Consider the following 21,524-nt stretch of genomic DNA (forward strand, 5'->3'; position numbering starts at 1 on the left):
TCTTACGTTTTACGATATATTTTAAAAACACAAATTATTCTTACAAAATCGCAATTCCAAACTCAACCTTCTTAAAAAAAAAAAAAAAGGGAAAAATGGTGTTTACACTTCTGGAGCATGCACATCACGGAGAACGTGTGTCACGTGGGAATCATATTTCTTTCTTTCTTTCTACTTTTCTTTTTTGCTTTCTTTTATTCTTTTATTCTTTTCTCTATTGACCCCACAAGACTTTAAATAATAATTTTTATTTTTAGAGGATTACAACTTTATTGCAATTCCTCACACATATATAATCACGTGTTTCCATAATAACCGGATTGAATATGGATAATCTCAAACCCATATGTAGTGGTAGTTTTTGCTTTCGTTTAAGTTAATAAAAAATAAAAATTTTAATTAATTTTGTTTATAATCCGTCCACTCAATATAGACTATTCATCTTCCCGAAACTTTATTCGAATAAAAAGGAATTTTCACCATGTGCACATGGTTTCATAATCAAGCAATTTTGTAGGCACCAATATTCAAACGTCACTACTTTATGAATATTATTGTTTGAACGGTAAAATGACGCATTATATATATATAATTAATTTGATATGAACTTGTTGCACAAACATGTCAGTGTCTTAACAAAATCAGAAAGAAGGGCAGTAAATGAATCAATATGTAAAATTTGATACCAAATGTATGTTAAAGCAAAAACATGCAGACCATGGGAATAATTAAGAAGGTATTTCCTCTTCCAGATTGTCATTATGAGAAGAAATGATAATTAAACTTTCTTGCATCTCTTGGATACTAATGAAAGGGGTTAATTAAGGTCTCTTATATTCTAAAGAAGTGTTGGGCCGTTCATTTAAAATGAATGGGACTTTGGATTGAGCCGCGTAAATCTTTAAAGAAAATAAAAATCAAAATAAGTAAAGAAGCGGTCAACCACTTTACCGTTTTATTCTCTAAGGAGGTGGCCAATGGGCCCACCCTCTCATAACCTATGAGGGTGGCCAACAACCCATTGTGGATAACGGGGTGGTTGGCCATCTCTCTTGAACCTTCGAGGACCATCCCCTCAAATGGTGAAGGGATAGTCGGCCACAATTATCTGATTTTAATTTTGGTTTTGCTCAAAGGTTATGTGACTCAATAAACTGTTTGTTTTGAATGAACGATTGAAATCTTTGAAACTACAAGCCCTCACAATTCCAAGAAATTGCAGGGTAACTCGATCTCTAATGAAAATGGACACTTTATGCTGCTTTAATTTCCTATTAGAAGGACCCAACAGTGGCTTGCCATTTCCTTCTAAATTGTAATTCATGCTAGTGGGCTGAAAATCTTCCTACTTGATGTACCGTCTCCTTGATCTTATGGGTAAATATATTTAATCGAATAATGATAGGGACCGTCTTTTTATCCTCTTTTTATCATCCTAGAATTGCATGATGTGGCTTTTAAAATCATCATTAAATTTTAGATGAATCATACTTGAATTTTGATCAAATTGTGATTTTGAAAGCCACATCAGTTTTAAGAGGATAAAAAAATGGTTCTTAGAATTACTCTATTTAATTTGAGCAATGAAAAGCAATAAATCACAATGTAGTGCCCTTTCATGAGGTTTTTCTTCTGTTTTTGGTAAACTTGTTGAAATTTTTTGAAAAGCCAAAGAATTTAAAAGGAAAACATGAAAGGTCAACATCTCGTCAAATTTCACATATTTTTCTCTTTCAATGAAATTCCACAAGCCAAGAAGTGTAGAACCATATTTATTCAATGATTGGAAGTATAGAACGACACTAATGTAAAGATTGGACAAAATTTTAACTATTTAATTTGAAATCAACAATCAAGATTAATTTATCAATTCTATATGATAAAATACTTTGAATTCTCTAGAGGATTTTGATATAATTATGACATAATTATCAGATTTGTAACAACTATATTTGGCAAATAGTAGGCCGTTTGTATTTCTTGCCGTGGGTTTAGGGTTAGTGGTTTTGAGAAAAAAATTTAAAATATTTATTAAATAATTAAATTTATTATTTTGTAATTATCAACTTAAGTCTTTATCCTAAATGTTAGCTTAAAAAGATTGACAATTTGATTTTATAATCTCATAATTTTGAAAGATATTTTAAATGATCTGTCGTTAACCTAACAATCCGTGATATGCGTTTGACATGGTGAAGCTGGTTGTCCAATGCATACACGCGTTGTAGAAGTATTGGATATGATATGTCATTCCGACAAAAAAGTTAATAATTAAGATAGAGAGAATGAAGGGAGTGATTTGACAACGAGCCTAACCTTACAAATAGATATGATTAGTTTTGAACCTCGAAGAATAATTTAATAAAAGGTCAAACCATGGAGACCGATAAGATCATTTTTAGCTAAATATAATTCATTCTCTATTATTCTATTAATAAAATAAAAACTTGAGTCCTTTTATTTCAACCTTTTCATGTCTAGATGTCTTTTGGCCAACACCTATTCTCCTAAGAATACTCCTTCGTTTTCCCCTAAAAGTATGCATTCATTCCCAGCCATTCAAACTCCCCGGCGAAAACCCAGAGGCTGAGAAACGGTGACATTCATCATCATCATCAGCAAAGTCAAACAAAAACAAAACAAAAAAGAAAAGAAAAAGAAAAAGTGAATTAAACAAGAAAGAAAATGGAAAATGCTGGTGCAGATCTTGAAGACCCATGTGAGGGCAGGCTATCAGCAATATTTGCAAGAGCAGCAAAACACGTATTCGGCTTCTTCTTAATGGTGGTTCTCTGCAATCTCACGCACTACTTTCTAAGGCCTTTTTCACAGCCTCGCATCACCTCTGAAACCCTTGTAAGTCTCTCTCATTTTCTCTGTACGGGTTTGGAGTTTACTCGGCAAGAATAGGAATAAGAAATGATCATGAAAAAAATATCAAATTTCTTGATTGATCTCCCATGCATGCACGTGAATCCCCATCACATTGTGATGGTTCTGAACAAAAGCATTGATGTATCATGTTGTGTGTTTCATAGAAACTATTCCGACTCTCGCATTGAATTTGGTGACTCGGACATAAAAGAGGTCAGAACGATTGTGGTTATTAAAATATTACTTAAATAATTAAATTTATTACTTTTTACTAATTTAAACTTTTGAGAAAACTTATGATTTAACAATACTACATACAAAAGCGTGACGAGTTTTACCCTAAAAGCAAGCTTGTGTAGCCAATAACTTCAATTCTGATCTCTTGTATCTCCATAGTAGATTTGATAGTTGCTGTTATGATCTGTTTTACATGGCTTAAGTGCAATTTTAATTATGTGTATTTAAGCTCTTAAACGCCATTTCCTTGCAAACCATGCATGAGTTGTACCTAAAGTATGGACATAATATTAAATCATTGAATATGAATAAATGAGCGAAGTCGAAAAAAAAAAAAAAAAAAGGAACTGACTACCATCAAATCAATGTCGATAGAATGAATAACCTACCACGATCTCTAATAAGCATTGCATGTATCATTATACTAATCACTTCAAATAAGAACTTTGCCAACATGTGCTTTCTTATGGTTGTAGTAGTAATTATCTATCCCATAACAATCTTTCAATCTTGCCTTTTTTTTAAGAAACTTATAATAAACTGAAAAACAAAAGACAAAAGGAAAGAAAGAGAGATTACGGAGACATAATTGGTTCAATGTTAGACATTTATGTTCACCACATAATAGAGCCTCTTTTGATAAAATTTACAATACAAAACTCTTCTTTTGATTTGATTATCATCAATCAACCTCATTACAATCAATCATCTCATATATTCTAACATTTTTCTTATGATATATATGCAGGTGGGGCTTCTCTTTGGGAACTTAGGCATTGTACACCACTTATTTGATAAATCATCAAATCAAGTTCTTCGTTTCGTCATCGATTTTGGTATGATATGCTACATGTTTGTGTTGGGGATAGAAATGGATCCATATGTTCTCTTCAAGCCACCAACTCGGGAAGCTAAAGTTGCCTACGCAGGAATTTTCTCCACCTTCCTCCTCGCCTGTTCCATCACCCCATTTCTCAACTTCTCAGAGAAATACAACACACTCTGCATTCTCGCCCTCTCCACCTCCCTCTCCAGCACAGCCTCCCCTGTTCTCACCCGCCTGATAACCAGCTGCAAGATCGGGAAATCTGACATCGGCCGGTTCGTGATCGCGGCCGGAATGCACTCCGATTTCATATCCACTCTTATCATTTCCATTGGCTATATTATATATCCAATAAGAGGTAATAAAGAACCTTTAGGAAAGATCAGCCGGCCTCGAGAAATCATAGAGATGAGTTCTTCACTGATGCTGCAGATTTTGGTTTCTGCAAAAGTTTCACCGATTGTTATGAATTGGGTTAACAATGAGAATCCTCAAGGAAAACCCATGAAAGGCGCACACCTGGTTCTCTCAATTGCTTTCATGGTGTTGGTTTGCAGCTGCTCGACTGTATATGGATACAGCTCTGTTCTAAGCGCGTTTATGGCAGGGATTTTCTTTCCCAGCGATGGGAGAGTATCCAAATGGGTAACGTTAAATCACCATTTATTTCAAAAGTTTAAGCTGGTAGGTTAAATACAAAATTGGTCGGTACTCGGATTTCTAAAAGCGATAAAAGTTGGTCCAATGTAAAATCAATCTTTCTATCTACTTTCGTTAACTGACTATTTTTTTTCTTGGGCAATTTCTGGTTGGTTGTAAACGAAGAATGGTGATGCAAGGGGAACAACGATGAGTTAGGCGTGGAAGAAAACCCACGATTTGATGACGGGCTTAGTGCGATTTTGTTTTAGGTGATGTGGAGGGGTTGAGGTGGAGCAAGGGGATCAAATGGAGAATTGATTTGGCAATATTGGATGATTGCACGGCAATGATTATGTGGAGATGACACACGTGGCTCGCATGATTGATTTTACACGTGACAAACAACTCACTAAACGAAAATAGACATAAAGATTGATTTTAATTGAAAACTCAAAAATTGATTTGATGCACACCAAAAGTACATGGACCACTTTTGTATTTAACCCTAGGCCATATAATTTGTGAAGTCTTACGCCGGGAGTATTTAATTAAAATGAGAGATGAAATGTTTGAGACAAGGTTTGAATTTATGACATTTGTTATAATATCATGTTAAATCACTACTTATTTAATTTATATTGTAACAGGTAATTGCCAAGGTCAACTACTTGTTGAACACCATTTTCTATCCCATTTTTTTCATTTGGATGGGGTTTGAAGCTGATTTCGACGAATTTCAACCTAGACATGCAGGGACCTGGGAAAGGTTAGTTGTGCTCATTGTGATACCGACGGTTGGGAAAGTAGCCGGAACTGTTGTTTCTGGGGTGTTGTTGGGCTTTCACTGGCCGGAATCTATTGCACTTGGGTTGCTTCTAGCGACAAAGGGCCATTATCAAATTTACATGGCTATTGCTGCTAAATCAGTAAGTCTCTGTTTTATTCTATTATTTCCATATTTTGTTTGGAAAAAAAAAAAAAAAAATTGTTTATCCTCTTCTCATAGAGGGTCCATTTGGATTTGTAGTTTCAAAAAAATGTGATTTTAAAATGTTCAATTTGAAAACGCAGTTCAGCGTCTGGTAAAATCACAATTTGGTCTTTAAAATCGCACTTCAGCTTAAAATAATGCCATGCGATTTGCAAAACGCAGTTTTTTTCTACATTTTCAAACTGCAATTTTTTATTTTTTATTTTTTTTAAATGCCATCTCAAACGATACTTTTTTTGCAATTTGATTTAAAATCATACTTTTTGTCTGTGAAATTGCACTCCTAAACGCACTTATAGTATTGGGTGCTTCTAAGTGTCACATTGAAACTTATTTTATCAAACTATTTCCATAAGCATTTTCTCCATGAGTGTTTTACAGTATTAGGTGCTTCTAATATTTCTAGTGCAAGGCATGCTTTTAGGACCTAAAAGCAACATGAAGATAAACATTAAGGTGCATAGAGGCCCCCATGAAATGGAATATGTATTGTTTCTTGTATCATTAATTTGGACACACAAGTTACATGCATTGGACAAAGTATCACTAGGCCCTCATGAAATGGAATTTCTATATAGTAACATTGTTTCTCATAGCGTTTGGAGACACAAGGTATATTTGACCACTTGTTTTGTGGTTGAGTAACAACTATCATATAATTGAGATAATGTGATAGTGAAAATCAGCCCTCTCCCTCCTCCCTTTTTTTTTCTTAGTGTTGATCCAATGACTAATTTTCATTGTTATATCATCGAATTGCTTGATAGTCGTATAAAATAAATTGTTAAAGGAACAAATAAAAATATGTGCAGCTAAGGAAATAAAGACAGCAGTGTAATCTAAGTAATCATGATACTCCTAGAAATGATTCTGCATAATAGTAAAGAAAAAAAGAAGAAGAAGACCTTAAACAGTCAAAAAAACTTCATTGACTCATTTTTAATTAATATAAACTAGAATGAAATGGATTTATCAATTTCTGAGAACTGATTCTTAATGCTCAGCAAGTAATTATCATGGTTTCAAATGAAAGTCTGCAATAACAGCTATGATTTTTGTGCCAATGCAGTTTGGTATCACATCTACTTCAACCAGCATTGTGATGGTAATTGCAGTCTTTTTCACTGTCGTATACACCCCAGCAGTAGTTGCGCATATCATCAGACGTGCAAGGAAACGAGCACCAACTCACAGAATGGCACTTCAATGGCTTGACCCTGCAAATGAACTCCGGGTCTTGCTATGTGTTCATGGACCTCAAAACGTGGCTGCTGCCATTAACTTCATGGAGATTTCTCGAGGCACAGCTGAGCCTGGAACCGTCGTATTCGTCACTGACATGATCGAGCTCACCGACGAAATAGCAGCCACGCTTGTGCAAGGCGACGGAGTGGACACCGTGGCGGTGACTGACAAGTGTGTGACGGAGATGAGAGATCAAGTCACCACTGCAGTTCAGGCCTATGTGGAGCAGAATGCCGAGGGTCTCAAACTCAGACGAATGCTTGCACTCTCCACCTTCAATGGCATGGCCTCAGACGTTTGCATTTTGGCAGAAGAGTTGATGTTGACACTCATCATATTGCCATTTCACAAGAGCCAGCGTGCAGATGGAACATTGGATGCAGGCCATTCAGGGTTCCGATATGTGAACCGCAAGGTAAAAATCAGAAAAATTTGCAGAACTTTTAAGCAGTTCAAGGAGCTAATTATGCAATTATTCCAAATGCTTCACAATGTGGTTTTTTCAACAGGTGCTCAGGAGTGCCCCATGTTCAGTGGGAATTCTAGTGGACAGAGGCCTTGGACTGATAGAAAAGATATCAAGATCATATGTGTCTCTCAACGTTGCGGTTATTTTCATTGGTGGCAAAGATGACAGAGAAGCCCTAGCCTATGCCGGCCGTGTAGCCCGACATCCCGGAGTAAAGCTCACGGTGATAAGATTTTTAGTGGAAACCAATGCGGAGAACACGGGCCGATCAAGAGCCGGCAACTATCGGATCAACATTGCAGAGCAGGAAGAGGAGATGAAGCTTGATGATGAGTGTTTTGCAGAGTTCTATGAAAGACATGTTGCAGGAGGACATGTTGCATACACTGAGAAGCACCATGCAAGTTCAGCTGAGACTTATTCTACTTTGAGGTCATTGGAAGGGCACTTTGCACTCATCATTGTAGGAAGAGGGGGAAGGGTGAATTCCCTGCTGACAGTGGGCATGAATGACTGGGAGCAGTGTCCAGAATTGGGTCCAATAGGGGATGTTCTTTCAGGTTCTGATTTCTCAGTGAAGACCTCTGTTTTGATCATCCAACAACACAATGTAAGAGGAGAACTAGATGGTCTTGATGATGACTTCTCTATCATGTAAATGTATCAAACCTAGTGGGGTAGCTTAGGACTTAGAAACTAATTGTTATGGAAGCAGATGATATGTAGAACCTTAGTTTGTAGAAATGACAATAACCAGAGATTGTTTACTTAAAAGGGTCAAGAAAAAGGTTAGAATATAGAGGTAAAACTAGTGGAAATCAACAATGGAATGATCGTAAATGAATGGAAATGCAGTTCACTGATGGAAATGAAAGTTAATCTGTGACAAATAAGTGTTTAGGGTTAATTGCTTGATAGGGGATAACAGATTCTGGCTTTTCTCATCCCAATGTCCTCAATCAGCAAATACCTTCCAAACAACACTTTTTATGTGGGAAACAAATCAAATTTCATTTCCACATTTCCCTGTATAAGGGAAATGAAATCATTTGGGAAACAAAAACAAGTTTGCTTATCTTATTACAAATGAGATTATTTCCTGATAACGTCTTGAGCAATTCAGCCAATCTCCCTTCATGACAAATGAGATTCTAAAAATCCTAGAGAGTGGGATTCTTGCAAAATGAAAGATTACAGTTCGTCACTTTTTTTTTATTATTATTATTCCTTGAGGTTGTAAACAATTTTGGCTTGAGAAATGCTATTCGTCACTCTTTTATCGTACTTTACTAATGTGACACTGCAAATTAGCTCTAAGATCAACCTTTGTAAAACATAAAAAATAAAAAGTTTAAAGACTAATTAATAGCGTCACATCGATAAAATTAAATAAAAATGTAATATATAACATTGTTTCATTAAAGGTTCTTAGAGCATGTCCTCTACATATAATTTCATGAGACACTTTCATTTTCTTCATTAACTTTTGTAATATATGGGATATCACCAACTACACAGCCTTATTAAATCCAACCAAACCACATGCTAGCTAAAATAACTCGTAGGCACCATATATCTTTAAAGTTCTTCTAGTCCTGACTTTTTTGAAACAAAATTCATTCTTCCTGTTCAATTTTTATTGTTAACTTTTTTGTTTTTTTTTTTAATTTCCAGCCTTGGCCTTCAAAACCAGTTGCTTGACTACACTAAGACAACAATCTATCACCACCTGTCACAGCAAAATCTCCCCATGACTGTTCTAAATAGCTTAATAGAATCCATAAATGGGTTACTCTACTAGGCTATAGTTGCTCTAAACCAACTAAAATCACGACCAAATTACTGTTTCAACAAAGTTTTTTTTCCAACCTAGTTTATTAAATTAGCAACTGTTTAAAATATCTAATTCTCACAAGCTCTATTAACATGTGTTAATCTAATAAACTAGATCCAAAAAATTTCTCCAAACTAATTTAGAGGAAAAATTTATCCTCGTTTTTACTAATATGTTAGTCAGTACCTCTAATGACTTCATAAGATTTACAAAAAAAAAAAAAAAAAACTTCATATTCCTCATCTTTATCCATGGAAAAATCTCTTTTTCAGTTACCATCCATGTTTCTCTGCATATGGTAATGGAACCTAAGTTGAGATCTTAATAATCACAGTGCAGGAACAAAATCATGAAGCAACAATGCTGCATTGCGATAATTCATATTCGAAAGAGAAAGTATATCAATGAGGCTGCTTACAGATGAAACCCAAAAAGATAACTATATTACATGAGATCCATATGTCCACCTAGTAGTTTTATGCACTTCGCTAGAGACCAGAGCACATGAAAATGAGATTGATCCTCCATTAGACATATTTAATATTCTACATGACTGTATTAGGTCCATTAATCCATGACACCCATCACATTCAAAGCAAAAGCCCCATAAAACTTAGCCCATTCCTTTCAAATTCCACTCAACAATAAACAGTCAACAAACTGCTTCCTTGCATGTCTTGAATGCATATTAGTACTCCCTTGACTGCTTTCGCACCTCGGCCTGCAAGCAGGGATTTAAAAATGTCAGAAATGAGCATTTTGATCTTGACAAGGCTCATCAGAACTTAATACCTCATGTTAGTAATAATGCAACACTAATAACCTCTCACTATTATTGTCAGTCAGTTCCAAATATATATATATATATTGATGAATAAGAAACTTCATTAAGAGCAAACAAACCAATCAACAAAGTCGCACCATATACAAGCCCTTCCAAAGGACCAAAAACACAAAGCTAGAAAACTAGAAAAAAACACAAAGCTGCAGAAACCAGCTTGCAAACAGCAAACTACAAGCAGAACACAAAACAGCACCACCAGTATGCCTCCCCAAAGGTTGGACCAGCCTTCAAAGAGAACAAACGCTCAACAAACCATACCAGACTACCACAAACCTGCAGAAAAACCTACAACAACAAATCTGCAGGTAAATTCCACAAAGCGGCTAAAATCAGATTCTCTCTAGTCTTAGGGAATTTCCCCTTCCCAGCTAGTCTGGATCGCACTTCCCAAAGGATTTTCTTCAAGAGCTGCTCCTCAGTGCTAGACTGACTAGAGTGTTTAATATCATTCCTCGTGTGCCATAAGTTGTAAACTACAAAACCTAAGACCAGGCGGCAGAGGAGACCTTTAAGGGCATTATTCCCCCGTTGACTGATGCCTAGCTGCAGAATCTCACCCCAAATTACTGAAGGCTTGTCCACTCTACATCGAAGCATACAAAACTTCCAAATTTGATAATTGAAACTGCATTCAAAAAACAAATGCTCTCTACTTTCCAGTTTGATTATGAGAGAAAAGACATTTAACATCACCCTTATATCCCCAAATGATCAACCGATCACCTGTTATAAGCCTGTCCTGCATAGCAAGCCACAAAATGAAAGCATGCTTGGGAATGGCATGTGGAAATCACACCAACTTCCACCAAACAATCTCCTCCTTTTCCCTAAGAAGCTCCCAAGTTTCTGAGCTAACATAGGTACCTGTCCTAGACGCTGTTTCAAATATTTTGTCATTCAACTTCAAGTCCTCCAAAACTAAGATGGGAGAAACTAACACAAAAAGAGACAGTCCACCTATCTCATGAATCATCAAAGCATGCCAACTACTCTCCCATTTAAGATGATAGCCACGGGTAATAAAGCAGCAATATTGCTTGTTTCTACAGTTAAAGAAACAAAAATTCTTGAATGCCAGTGAATCATCATCATAAGAAGGATCTTTCCTTTAATCCAAAGAAAAAGAATCCTTAGACATTCTTCTATTGATTGCCTCATCTTGATGACATCAAAGTTGTTTTACAAGTGAGATGAACATGGACGAAACTCACAAAACCATCCAGAGCACGAAACTCAACCATTCTTAAAAATTCATCAGGAGGGACATGCAGGAAGCAAATATTTGCAAGCTTTAAAAAACCAAAAGAAGCTTACACTTCCAGAGCCTAGAGCTGATTACTGTCAAAAGTAGCAGCTGCCAGATTTTTCTTGGTAAGTGATGGAGTAAATTTATTTTAGAGAGGAAAAGCCATGGTAGACAGGATGTACACAATAACACATCCTAAAAAAGAGTTGAAACAGATGTAATGCCAATAGCATACACCCAAATCATACAAAGAAGAATAACAATTGCTAAAGCTGAGACTAAGGAAGTTGCAACCTTCAAGAATCCATAGCAAGTATCCTAGTTCTTGTCTGTCACAAGTAATTCTACGGAAACACAAGTAGGCATAGGATAATTTAAAGGAAATGGAATGAATCTATACCATCTCACTAGCCCCCAGTTTCTTATACATGTGAAGGAAATTGAGCAAAAAAAAATTACTCCAGAGACTAGATCCAACCAGAAGGAAAAGATACACTCTAATTAGCAACCAAGCTCTATCCTTTTAAAGATTCCAATACAAACTAGGAATAGGTACACTATTTGTCCAACATACCGACTTTCCAGATATGTGCCCAGCCAAGGTCCCAAATCAATGAGAGGACTTCCTTCCTAGTTCAGCAGTAGTTTTCTAGAAAATTCAGTCACTATGTTCATCCAACAATCAGACGTCCCAAACCAAGTGAGGGACCAATGTTGGACCCACTGTGATACACAAACACTCAGTACCTTGCTATCGTAGATTAAGACTATTCATTTCTAAGGAATATTTACAGCTGAAGATGTTGCCAAGAGTATACAAAAATAGAAATCTACTACTAGCTTGATCCAAATGAAGGTATTAAGCCCCTACCTAAGCTTTAATAAAAATAAATTGTTCTTAAGTTACTAGATTATTAAACCATTCTTTGATGATTGACAAACGAAAACCTTTTCCTCTGATGCTTGCAAATATGCTTGTGTCATGACTATATCTGTATAAGATGCTTGATCAACTTATGCCCAAAAAGACCAAAAAAAAAAAAACACAGAGATGCTTGATCATGAGCATTTACAAGAGAGATTAATATTTACAAATGCTTATAACTTTAACATTCTTTCAAAGTGCAGGATAAACAGACGTGTTTTACCTCGAAAACATTCTTCAAATGGTCAAGTTCCTTGTCCAGATCATTGATAGCCTGGTTATATGCCTGCATTGGCGACGACTGGCTAGTGGTGTGTATCTATGCAAAAAGACCAAAATCATTAAGACCAGAACCTCTACGGAACATTGAAAAGGTTCATATGATACAGTCCAACTTACGAGCTAAAAGAGGGATCAGTTTATGAAAAAAAAAAAAAAAACTATCCAACATATTAACAAGGCTAGAATTGCAAAATCAATAAATCATCCAAGTACTACTATAATTATGCTTTACTCCAATCAACACATAGACACCTCCACAAGCCCCACATTTATACAGGTAAACAATTAATGACATGGCTATACATGACCGTGTGTGCACCCACCCACCCGTGCATATGCATACATACACATAAAAACATGTAAAAACCACTAATCAAACATTTACTTCTATACATACATTTTTCCTTCTACCACTATCCAACAATCTGAAGCCAACACTTGTTCGGATTAAGACGCTCTATATTTTTTACCCTAAAAGTGCTGCAAAGGATAATATAGCTCTTATTACAAGTTCCTCACAAATTGATGTGGAAGTTCACATGGCACTTATATGGACTACCACATCCGTTACTAAATAATTAAATTTAGTTGTCAAATTTTGTTGCTTAATTTTTTCAGTCATGTTGGTACCACATGGCACTTTGGGTCTACCAAGTTGCTTTTTTTGTACGTAATTCAATCTTATTAAAAGCGAAAAGGCCACAATCTTAGTACACAAAAAGTATACAAGAGAAACCCCCTAATATAGTAAAAAAGAAGAACAAAAGTCCAAAAAATCAAGATAAGTAGAAAATGGCAGACTATTTTTTTTTTGATAAGTAGAAAATGGCAGACTATTTAATGCCGCCATCCATGTGTAAAGTGATTTGAACATAGTATTTTTCAGCTCTAACACCTAAGTATCTTGATCTTCAAAGCTCTTTACATTCCGCTCTCTCCAAATACAACATTAAACACAAATGAGCCAACCTCCAAACTTCCAAAACTACAACTTTCCATTTGTCCCCTCCAACTCACCAACAATTCTCTCGCGCTTTCAGGCATGACCCAAACGCCAAACAAATGGAAAAGCAAACTCTATATTTCTCTTTCTATCTCAAAAATGGAGAAATAATATGATCAATAGATCCCTCACTCTTCTTGCACATACAACATCAATCCACCACTATGGTGTTCCTCTTTCTCAAATTATCCAAAGTCGAGATTTTCCCTAAATGCCGCTGTCCACACAAAGAATGTCACTTTTAAGGGACCCTCAACTCTCCAAATACTCTTCCAAGGAAAATGAGAACTTACAAGAATGGATAACACATGATAGAATGACTTCAGTTCAAACTTTCACCTTTTGGAGGTGATCCAACAAATTCCATCCTCTCCTCCTTGCTCACTCTGTTAGAATACAACAGCTCAAAGAAAGAGTATTTGAGTTCCATATGTTATGAAAAAGTATATGTTCTAATGTACATTTCTTTTTTGGAATTGTATATAATCCACCACCCACGCATCCTTACAATGTGCAATACTAAACAAATCCGGATATGAAATCTTCAAGGGTTGCTCCCCACACTATAAGTCATGCCAAAACCTCACCTTGGACCCATCTTCCACCTCAAATCTAACAAATCTAGAGAAAAAAATCTCATCTCCTCCTTATATATTTCCACACTCCCACTCCAAAGAGCCCCCACAACCTCCTAAGAACACCACTCTCCCCTCAAACTATCATACTTAATTTCCACCACCGATTTCCACAAAGTCTCTCTCTCTGTAGCATTCCGACAATAAAATCTGCATATACATATTACCAAAAACTGAAGTACCCAAGCATTTTCCTACCCTAAAAACTGCACATACATATTACCAAAGGAAAAAATGAAAGAGAGAGAAAATTCAAATACTAACCCTAACAATAATTTTGTACTGAAGCGGGTGAGGGAGCTTGTACCCAGCGAACAAAACATTGGGGTCTCTGTGCAATTGCCTGATAATGCCCAAAACAAGCATGTAAATAGGGATTTGATTAAGCTAAACTAATTTTTATAAATAGTTAAATAAATAAAAATAATAATAATAATAATAATAAAACGAAATTACAAAATATAAGAAAAATAATTTTAGTTAAATTGAATGTTACATGCGAAGAATGTTGCCGATGGTGTGGTCCTCTCTCTCGATGGTGAACGACGCCGCATTGATGATCTTCGTGTCCCTCTCGTATGACACCCTATAATTTTGAGGGAAAAAAAATAAGAAAAGAAAAAGGAGTCAGAATCAGAGAGATAGAAAGAGTTTTGGAGAGGGAGAGAAAGAGAGCTTGTGTGAATATACTTTTTGGTGCCTTCGGGGACGACGAAACGTTCGTAACGGTCCGGAGCGTTCATAGCTTCAGCTGCTTCTTCCTTTCGCTCTCTGTGAGAAGTGGAGGTTGAATGAATGCCTCTGCTGAAAGTACTGTTTTTGTACTGAGGACTTCAATGGAACGGCGTCATTAATATGGCAAGGAGCAAGGACAACAGGTGGTAATAGATGGCTGAGATCTTTTACGGTGCTATAGCTTTTTATCTTCAATTTGTGAGTAATGCTATAAGTTTTCCTAAAGTCCTCCTAGAGTCATTCCAAATGTGATGTGGCTTTTAAAATCATCAATAGATCAAAAGTCAATAAATCACATTTCAACGGTAATTTTAAAAGCCACATCACATTTGGGATGACTCTAAAAGGATTCTAAGAAGACTTATAGCATTACTCACAATTTGTAGAGTCTTCTACAAATCAATTTATAGGAAATTTGTGTCTCTTTGTGGATATTTTATTTTTACTTTTTTGCTCAAAATCAAAAAACATTATCAAATGACACGACACAGACACAAGTGATTCAACCACCCCAAATAACTTTTTTATTTTTTATTTTTTTGACATGTCCGCACAAGAGGGGAAGGGGGATTCGAACTAGTAACCTCCACTTCATTAAGCGTGGTCCCAACCGATTGTGCTACCTCTTGGGGACCAAATAATTTTTTTTAAAACCATTCATTTTGATTTTTTAAATATAAATGGAGTAAATCGTAATAAAATGGCTAACTTGCAAAAAAATAATTTAGGGGTGGCAAAATGGGTTGGTGGGTTGACCCGTTTATTACCCGACACACGTTTAGGGTAAATCCATACACAACCCGTTTAGGTAAACAGGTCACCCCCAAACCCGGACACGACTCGATTATTTAACGGGTTACCCAGCACACCCGTTTGACCCGTTTAAAAATAATGGGCCAGTGCCGGGTTGACACAACCCGTTACGACCCGTTTAACCCAACACAACCCGTTTAGCTTACAAAGAAGCGTGATCTGTTTATTGTACTTTCAAAATAAAATAAATTTTATTTAAATAAAATCAAGTTCAAATTATTACTTAGGGCAATAACCCTACCATTAATCCTAACATTGACATCGTAATTCATAAGTTATAAAAGCAATAACGTTAATAACCATCTTCTGTATTATTTAGGATGAAAGAGAATTAATCGACTAAAGAGCAATAATCACACAATGCATTGCATGTCACATAATGGGTTTACCCTTTTTTTTCCTAATTGATCTTAATTCGGCGCTAAAAATTGATTTCTTACCCAAAAAAAATGATGCATTTGTGTTCATCATATGTGCTTGTGCTGATTCATACAAAATAATCGGCCCAAAAACAAAATCAGAGCAAGAGAGAGAAAGATATACCGGAGATCAGTCGGAGACGGAGACTCAGAGAGAGAGCTATGTTGTGCAGCCTGTGCTGCGCCTTGAGTCACAGAATCGTCGGAGAGTGGACTGGTGGCGGTGTGCAGGCGCTGAAGAGTGAAGAGAAGAGAGGGAGAAAAGGTTGTGGCGCTCCTGAAGAGAAGACGGGGAGAAAGAAGGCTGGTTAGCTGGTGTGTGTGTGTGTGTGTGTGTTTGAAGTGAACTTAGGTTTAGGGTGGTTGTTGTTTTTTGGTTTTTTTTTTTTTATTAACGGGTATGGCGGGTCACCCGCTAGTCCAGCGGGTTGACTCGTCAAAAACAAAAATAAATGAGTCATAAGTAGGTTAAACCGTTTATGACTTAAACCATCAACTTTGTGCTGAGTTTACGAATCGTGTCAAAATTGACAACTCTACTTGTAAGAGATTGGTCAAACCACCATTTAATTACTGCATTATTTAGCGCTAACTTAATTATCGAGGTAATTGAATTACCTCCAATATATAGTCAATTTAGGGTGGCTTAACTATTCATTCGTATCCAAAGGGTAGTTCAATTGACTGTAGACCACGCTTCATGAAGTAGAGGTCACTAGTTCGAATCTCTCCTCTCCCTTCCCTTGTGTGGACACTGGACATGTCAAAAAAAAAAAAACTATTCATTCGATCATACGGGTGGTTCAATCTCAAGTGCAACTACACGTTATGCAAGTCACCCCTTCTTTTTTCCTGAGAATTTAATAATTATCTTAAATTAATTATTGATATATTGTTGCAACAATATTTATGACATATTTATAAATACAATAAATATTGACATATGAATGTTGAGTTGAGGGAAGGGATAAATATTGATGTGACTAATTATAATAATTTTATTGAAAAATAGTAGTTATAATTTGAAACAATTACATAGCAATAAAATATTCTAAAATTTTTTAGAGGATCCTGATCTCAAGTATATAATTAGTAATGGGATATTCAAAAAATTAAAAATATCCCGATCTCATAAAAACTATCCATATTATTATTAGATTCTTAGAAAATTGAGTTAAATGCCCAACTCTTAATATCTCATCTTTACAAGTCTTGACAACACGTCATTTCTATATATCTTTCTCAAATGAGAATTTCAATTAAGCTTTCAGTCTCAATCAATAGCAAAAATATAATTTTAAGTAGGGCCATGTTTGGATGCGAATTTTTTCGCAAACTTATATGCATACTTATGAATCGGTTATGTAAAAATTTTAAAGTTTTACCTTATTTTTTCCCCCCTTTATTTTGTAATGTCCTGCCAAATATGATGCAGGACGGAAGGATAACAATAAAAAATAGATAAAAAAAAAAAAAAAAACAGAAAATAAGATAAATCACGTTGATCATAGTCTCACCAGTCAACAATTGAGTTTTGGTAGAATCTCACTACCAAAAAGAAGAGAGAAATCATGCCTCCAATAAAACATCTTTTTTATTAATCATAATCTGATCTCCATAGAGGACATAGAGCATTTAAATAAACATTATAAAATAAACTCTAACCCTAATTTGACTGACTTTGAGCTAAGCCCATTATCTAATTATAAAAATAACTCTAACCCTATTTTGACTGACTATCAACCAAGCTCAATACTAAATTGCAAAATACAAACTCTTAAAAATATAAAACTAATTTGTTATTTTCTCATCCCGCATCAAAGGCTCTATTTTGCATTATCTCGCGACACTACTATTATTACCTTAAATCATGCAACGAAATTTGACATGTATTTTTTTAAAAACCATAAACTCATTTTATAAACAATAAAAATAATGGTAACTCGGAAACATGTATGTTTACATATAAGCGTTACCATTTCCTTAGGCTATACAGTGTATCCCAAAAGTCTAAACATAGTTGAGACTTGAGCCTGATCGGTCCTCTATGAAAAATCTATCATGGACCTCAAAAGGTTTAACCACCGCCGAGGGCCAAATCATAGGGTAGTAGTCCAAGTAACTATAGGCTCCTTCCTCGCTCCTTGGAATTATATCTATAAAATTAACAATTTTACAGGTGAAAACAATTAGTCCACGGTTCAGTAAGCAAAATAGTCAAACCTATTATAGGTGTATCATGTGAGCCCGTATTTACTTTAAACTTCACCTCTCTTTGTTTATCAAATTTTTTTGGTTCTAAACCAAGCAAAGCTTTTCTTTCATAACGGATGCAAAGTTTTAGAAAACTATTGTGACAACATGCTTTTGCAAAGTTGTTAAAATGAGATAGAGACCATTTTCTTCGATAATAAAGTCTAAAACTTGAAATTAATAGCATTTTATTTTCCATAATCATATACACTTTTTTGCTGAATCCTTTGCTTACAGGCTGAATCCCAACTTCTTACTATCATAATACAACAAAAAAAAACAATACTTCTTCACTTCCCAAAACCACTACTACAGTCAAAATTTCAATTATTTTCAGATATACTTAAACCCTAACTCTAACACCTTTATCATTCCATAAAAACTCCTAAAGACTCTTAGGCCTCGTTTGATTCGCGAAATGTTTAGTCCATTGGAAAATGAATAGGTACTACTAGAAAAAGAAGAGTGTAGAATAGAAGGGTCATTCATATTCCTTAGTTTGGTAACAATACACATGCAAAAATTGAAAATGAATCAAAATTACGAAAAACCCTATATATATATATATATTTTTTTTTTTCAAACTCATATTAAACACCCCAAAATGCGACGGAGGGGGCTTGGGGGTGGTCCCCCAAGGCAACTAGGGGTGGTGCAACCACCCCCAACCTCTTTTGTGGGTGACCGACCACCACAATGTGTAGTTAAGCCACTCACTTTATTTTTCATTTTTTTCATTTTTTTATTTTGTTTTAAGTTTTTTTTTTTAAAAAAATAAAATAAAATTATATGGGTATTTTTGAAAAATGTATTTATTCCTTAAGGATTAGTTAAGCTACTCATTTTTTAGTGACTAATCTAATCCTATGTATGTGAGATTAGTAGTCCCATGTAAATAAACTATTTACAGGAATAATGTGTTACCAAACAAATGAATAACTATACCTAGGATTAGCTAATCCATTCTAATGGTCTATTCCGCAAACCAAACGGGGCCTTATTCCATTACCATTTTCCTCTCATGATTCTCACAACACCAATCTAAATCAACTTAAATTATCAATACATAAATTGAAAATGTATGGATTTAACTATTTAAGCTTTTCACGAATCCAATTGTTCACATAGTTTGCCGGCCACTTATTCGGATCACACTGGAAAATCACACCAAACTCATCAAGGAATTCATGAAAAATACTCGTTTATTTCTTTTTATTTTTTATTTTTATTTTTATTTTTTTGTTTACAGTTGTTCATCCTCCTCTCATTTACAAATTTTTCCTACTTATACCTCTCTTTCTTGAGATTCGTGCTAGGATAGCACCGGAGCACGACACGTGTCGCCTGTGGATCGAAGGCAAGGCAAGCAGGTAAGATCCGCCTGACTCCCGTACAGTCACGATGATCCTTTTGAGTACGGCGGGGCTTTGATGGGACATGGGCGTGACATAATTCACCTTATGTGATAGCTCATTTATTCCGATTAGACGTTTACTTTCTCTTTTATCGAGGCCGATCGAATCTTGCTTGACGACCTCATCCCACGGTGATGGTGGACTTGGGTAGTGGCGAGCATGATATGCAAACCTGAACCTCGGCGTGGGCCCCGAACATCGATATTCCACTATTCAAGGCGAGCATGAACGTGTGTTGCAATGGGCCGTCTGACCTCGTGTATTTGGACTGCTGGGCTGGTCTACACTGTAGACAAGACTTTTCAGGCCACGGGTGTCTTGGGCCTTGCGAATGGTTTGGGCTTTTCATGGTCTCAGCTATTTCAGGTTCAACGACTCTTCCGATTGGCCGGATCTTGATCTAACACCAATCATCTTCATCTCCCCTTTTTTCTCTCTATTCTCTACCATTCTCACTTGGATTCTCCCTCATTTGAAGGAGAAAATAAAATAAATAAGCCTTCCTTCCCCTTTGTTTTTCATGTTTAAATAGGCTCAAGAAGGTCGTTGGGGTTGAGCTCAATCGATTGAGTCTTACTTTCAATCTACCGAGCGTGCATTAAATGTATAGTCACTTCCCGCACCCCACACATGTGAGTTGATCCCAACCATTGATTTCATTTGGCGTGTGTAGACGTAGACGCATTGAGATGCTCTCTTCAGTCAATCAATCTCTCATCTCGATCGATCGAGATCACCGAAATTCAATCTCGGTACAATCTCACTTTATATTCTCTCTTGCTTTTGCAATCGGCGACCACCATTGCCTTTGCCTAGCAATAGCGGTCAACCTCACAACACCGCCGCTATCAACTATCGATGTCTATCACCAGAGCATTTTCAGCTTCTAACGAAACACTTGAAAATGTTTTTCAGGTTGTTTTCGGATTTGCCACCAAAAAGGGTAAATTATCTAGTTTTCATTGAACATTTTCGGATAAAAAACATTTTATATTGAAACAAATAAAACCTAAGACATAAAACATGTTATGTCCAACATTTTTCTCTTCAAGTTCCTCTTAGCGAACATCCACACAACGACACACTTAGATACTGTCCCTTCTTTCGCACCAACCCCATTAGCAAACAAAATATTTTTCAGTACAAGCCCAACAAGGAATTTTTTTTTTTTTTTTTTAAAAAAAAACATTTTGTGAAGAACCAAAACATGCAAATTGACTAAATCTGAATCAACTAACAAACACAGAAGTGCAAACTTTTGCACTCACCATGTAGCTTACTGGGCCGCGAGCTAGAGCTCACCCTGTAAGGGTGTCAACCTGGTCCGGTTTCCCGATTTTTTGCCAAAACCGAGGTACTGGGTTTTTGGATTTGAGCAACCGGGACCCCGGTTATTGGCCGATTCCAGTTTTTACTTGGTCCGGTAACCAGTTTTTATATATATTAATTCAATTACCTAAAGTGTACATATATAAAATTTTATATTAATTCAATATATATAAAAATATATAAAAATATTTTTATATATATGCACTCGATTCCGATAATCCGATAAAAACCGGGTACCAGAACTGGGGTACCCGGTTTTTGGTTTTTCCAAACCGGAACCGGAACCAGGTCCTCGGTTTTCAATTTTCCAGTTTCCCAGTTTTGGTTCCGGTTCCCCAGTAATTTTTGACACTCCTATCACTCTGGCTGTATTCCCACCTACTTTTCTCTCCTCTCTTCTGTCTCCATTTGTAGTGGCAACGATCCACCTCCTCCCTAGTGTTTTGGTTCTCATGTTCCTGTTTTTTGCTTTGTTTTGTTCAAAAGTGTTATTGAAAAAAAAAAAAA

At 35.9% G+C, this 21,524-nt stretch overlaps 2 protein-coding genes across 4 annotated transcripts; one reads left to right on the plus strand and one right to left on the minus strand.

The window, feature by feature from the left end:
• The first annotated feature begins 2,685 nt into the window (after window positions 1-2,685).
• Window positions 2,686-7,991, plus strand: LOC132173591 (cation/H(+) antiporter 28). Its single transcript, XM_059585120.1, has 5 exons — window positions 2,686-2,856; window positions 3,860-4,582; window positions 5,227-5,505; window positions 6,640-7,230; window positions 7,325-7,991. The coding sequence occupies exons 1-5, from the start codon at window positions 2,686-2,688 to the stop codon at window positions 7,940-7,942; spliced, it is 2,382 nt and encodes a 793-aa protein (XP_059441103.1). The 3' UTR covers window positions 7,943-7,991.
• A 1,477-nt stretch (window positions 7,992-9,468) lies between these two features.
• LOC132167142 (DNA-directed RNA polymerases II, IV and V subunit 11-like) lies at window positions 9,469-16,358 on the minus strand. 3 transcript variants are annotated; one of them, XM_059578046.1, is made up of 6 exons: window positions 16,145-16,358; window positions 14,744-14,824; window positions 14,550-14,639; window positions 14,318-14,396; window positions 12,357-12,452; window positions 9,469-9,839 (listed from the first exon to the last, which is right to left on the minus strand). In XM_059578046.1, exons 2-6 carry the CDS (start codon window positions 14,794-14,796, stop codon window positions 9,807-9,809), a joined length of 351 nt encoding a protein of 116 aa, XP_059434029.1. In that variant the 5' UTR covers window positions 14,797-14,824; window positions 16,145-16,358; the 3' UTR covers window positions 9,469-9,806. The 3 variants fall into 3 exon arrangements, with proteins under 3 accessions (XP_059434029.1, XP_059434027.1, XP_059434028.1); XM_059578044.1 differs by having other exon boundaries at window positions 14,744-14,877; XM_059578045.1 differs by having other exon boundaries at window positions 14,744-14,884.
• Between the last annotated feature and the right edge of the window lie 5,166 nt (window positions 16,359-21,524).

This window comes from Corylus avellana, chromosome ca1, assembly GCF_901000735.1.
Source record: "Corylus avellana chromosome ca1, CavTom2PMs-1.0".
NCBI classification, from domain to species: Eukaryota; Viridiplantae; Streptophyta; class Magnoliopsida; order Fagales; family Betulaceae; genus Corylus; species Corylus avellana.

Coding starts and splice junctions, on each gene's coding strand:
- LOC132167142 (XM_059578046.1), bottom strand. CDS start 14,796: ATGAACGCTCCGGACCGTTACGAACGTTTCGTCGTCCCCGAAGGCACC. Junction 12,453..14,317: donor AGTACAAAATTATTGTTAGG/GTTAGTATTTGA, acceptor CTTTTTGCATAG/ATACACACCACTAGCCAGTC. Junction 9,840..12,356: donor ATTTGAAGAATGTTTTCGAG/GTAAAACACGTC, acceptor CCCTGCTTGCAG/GCCGAGGTGCGAAAGCAGTC.
- LOC132173591 (XM_059585120.1), top strand. CDS start 2,686: ATGGAAAATGCTGGTGCAGATCTTGAAGACCCATGTGAGGGCAGGCTA. Junction 5,506..6,639: donor TGGCTATTGCTGCTAAATCA/GTAAGTCTCTGT, acceptor GTGCCAATGCAG/TTTGGTATCACATCTACTTC. Junction 7,231..7,324: donor TCCGATATGTGAACCGCAAG/GTAAAAATCAGA, acceptor TTTTTTCAACAG/GTGCTCAGGAGTGCCCCATG.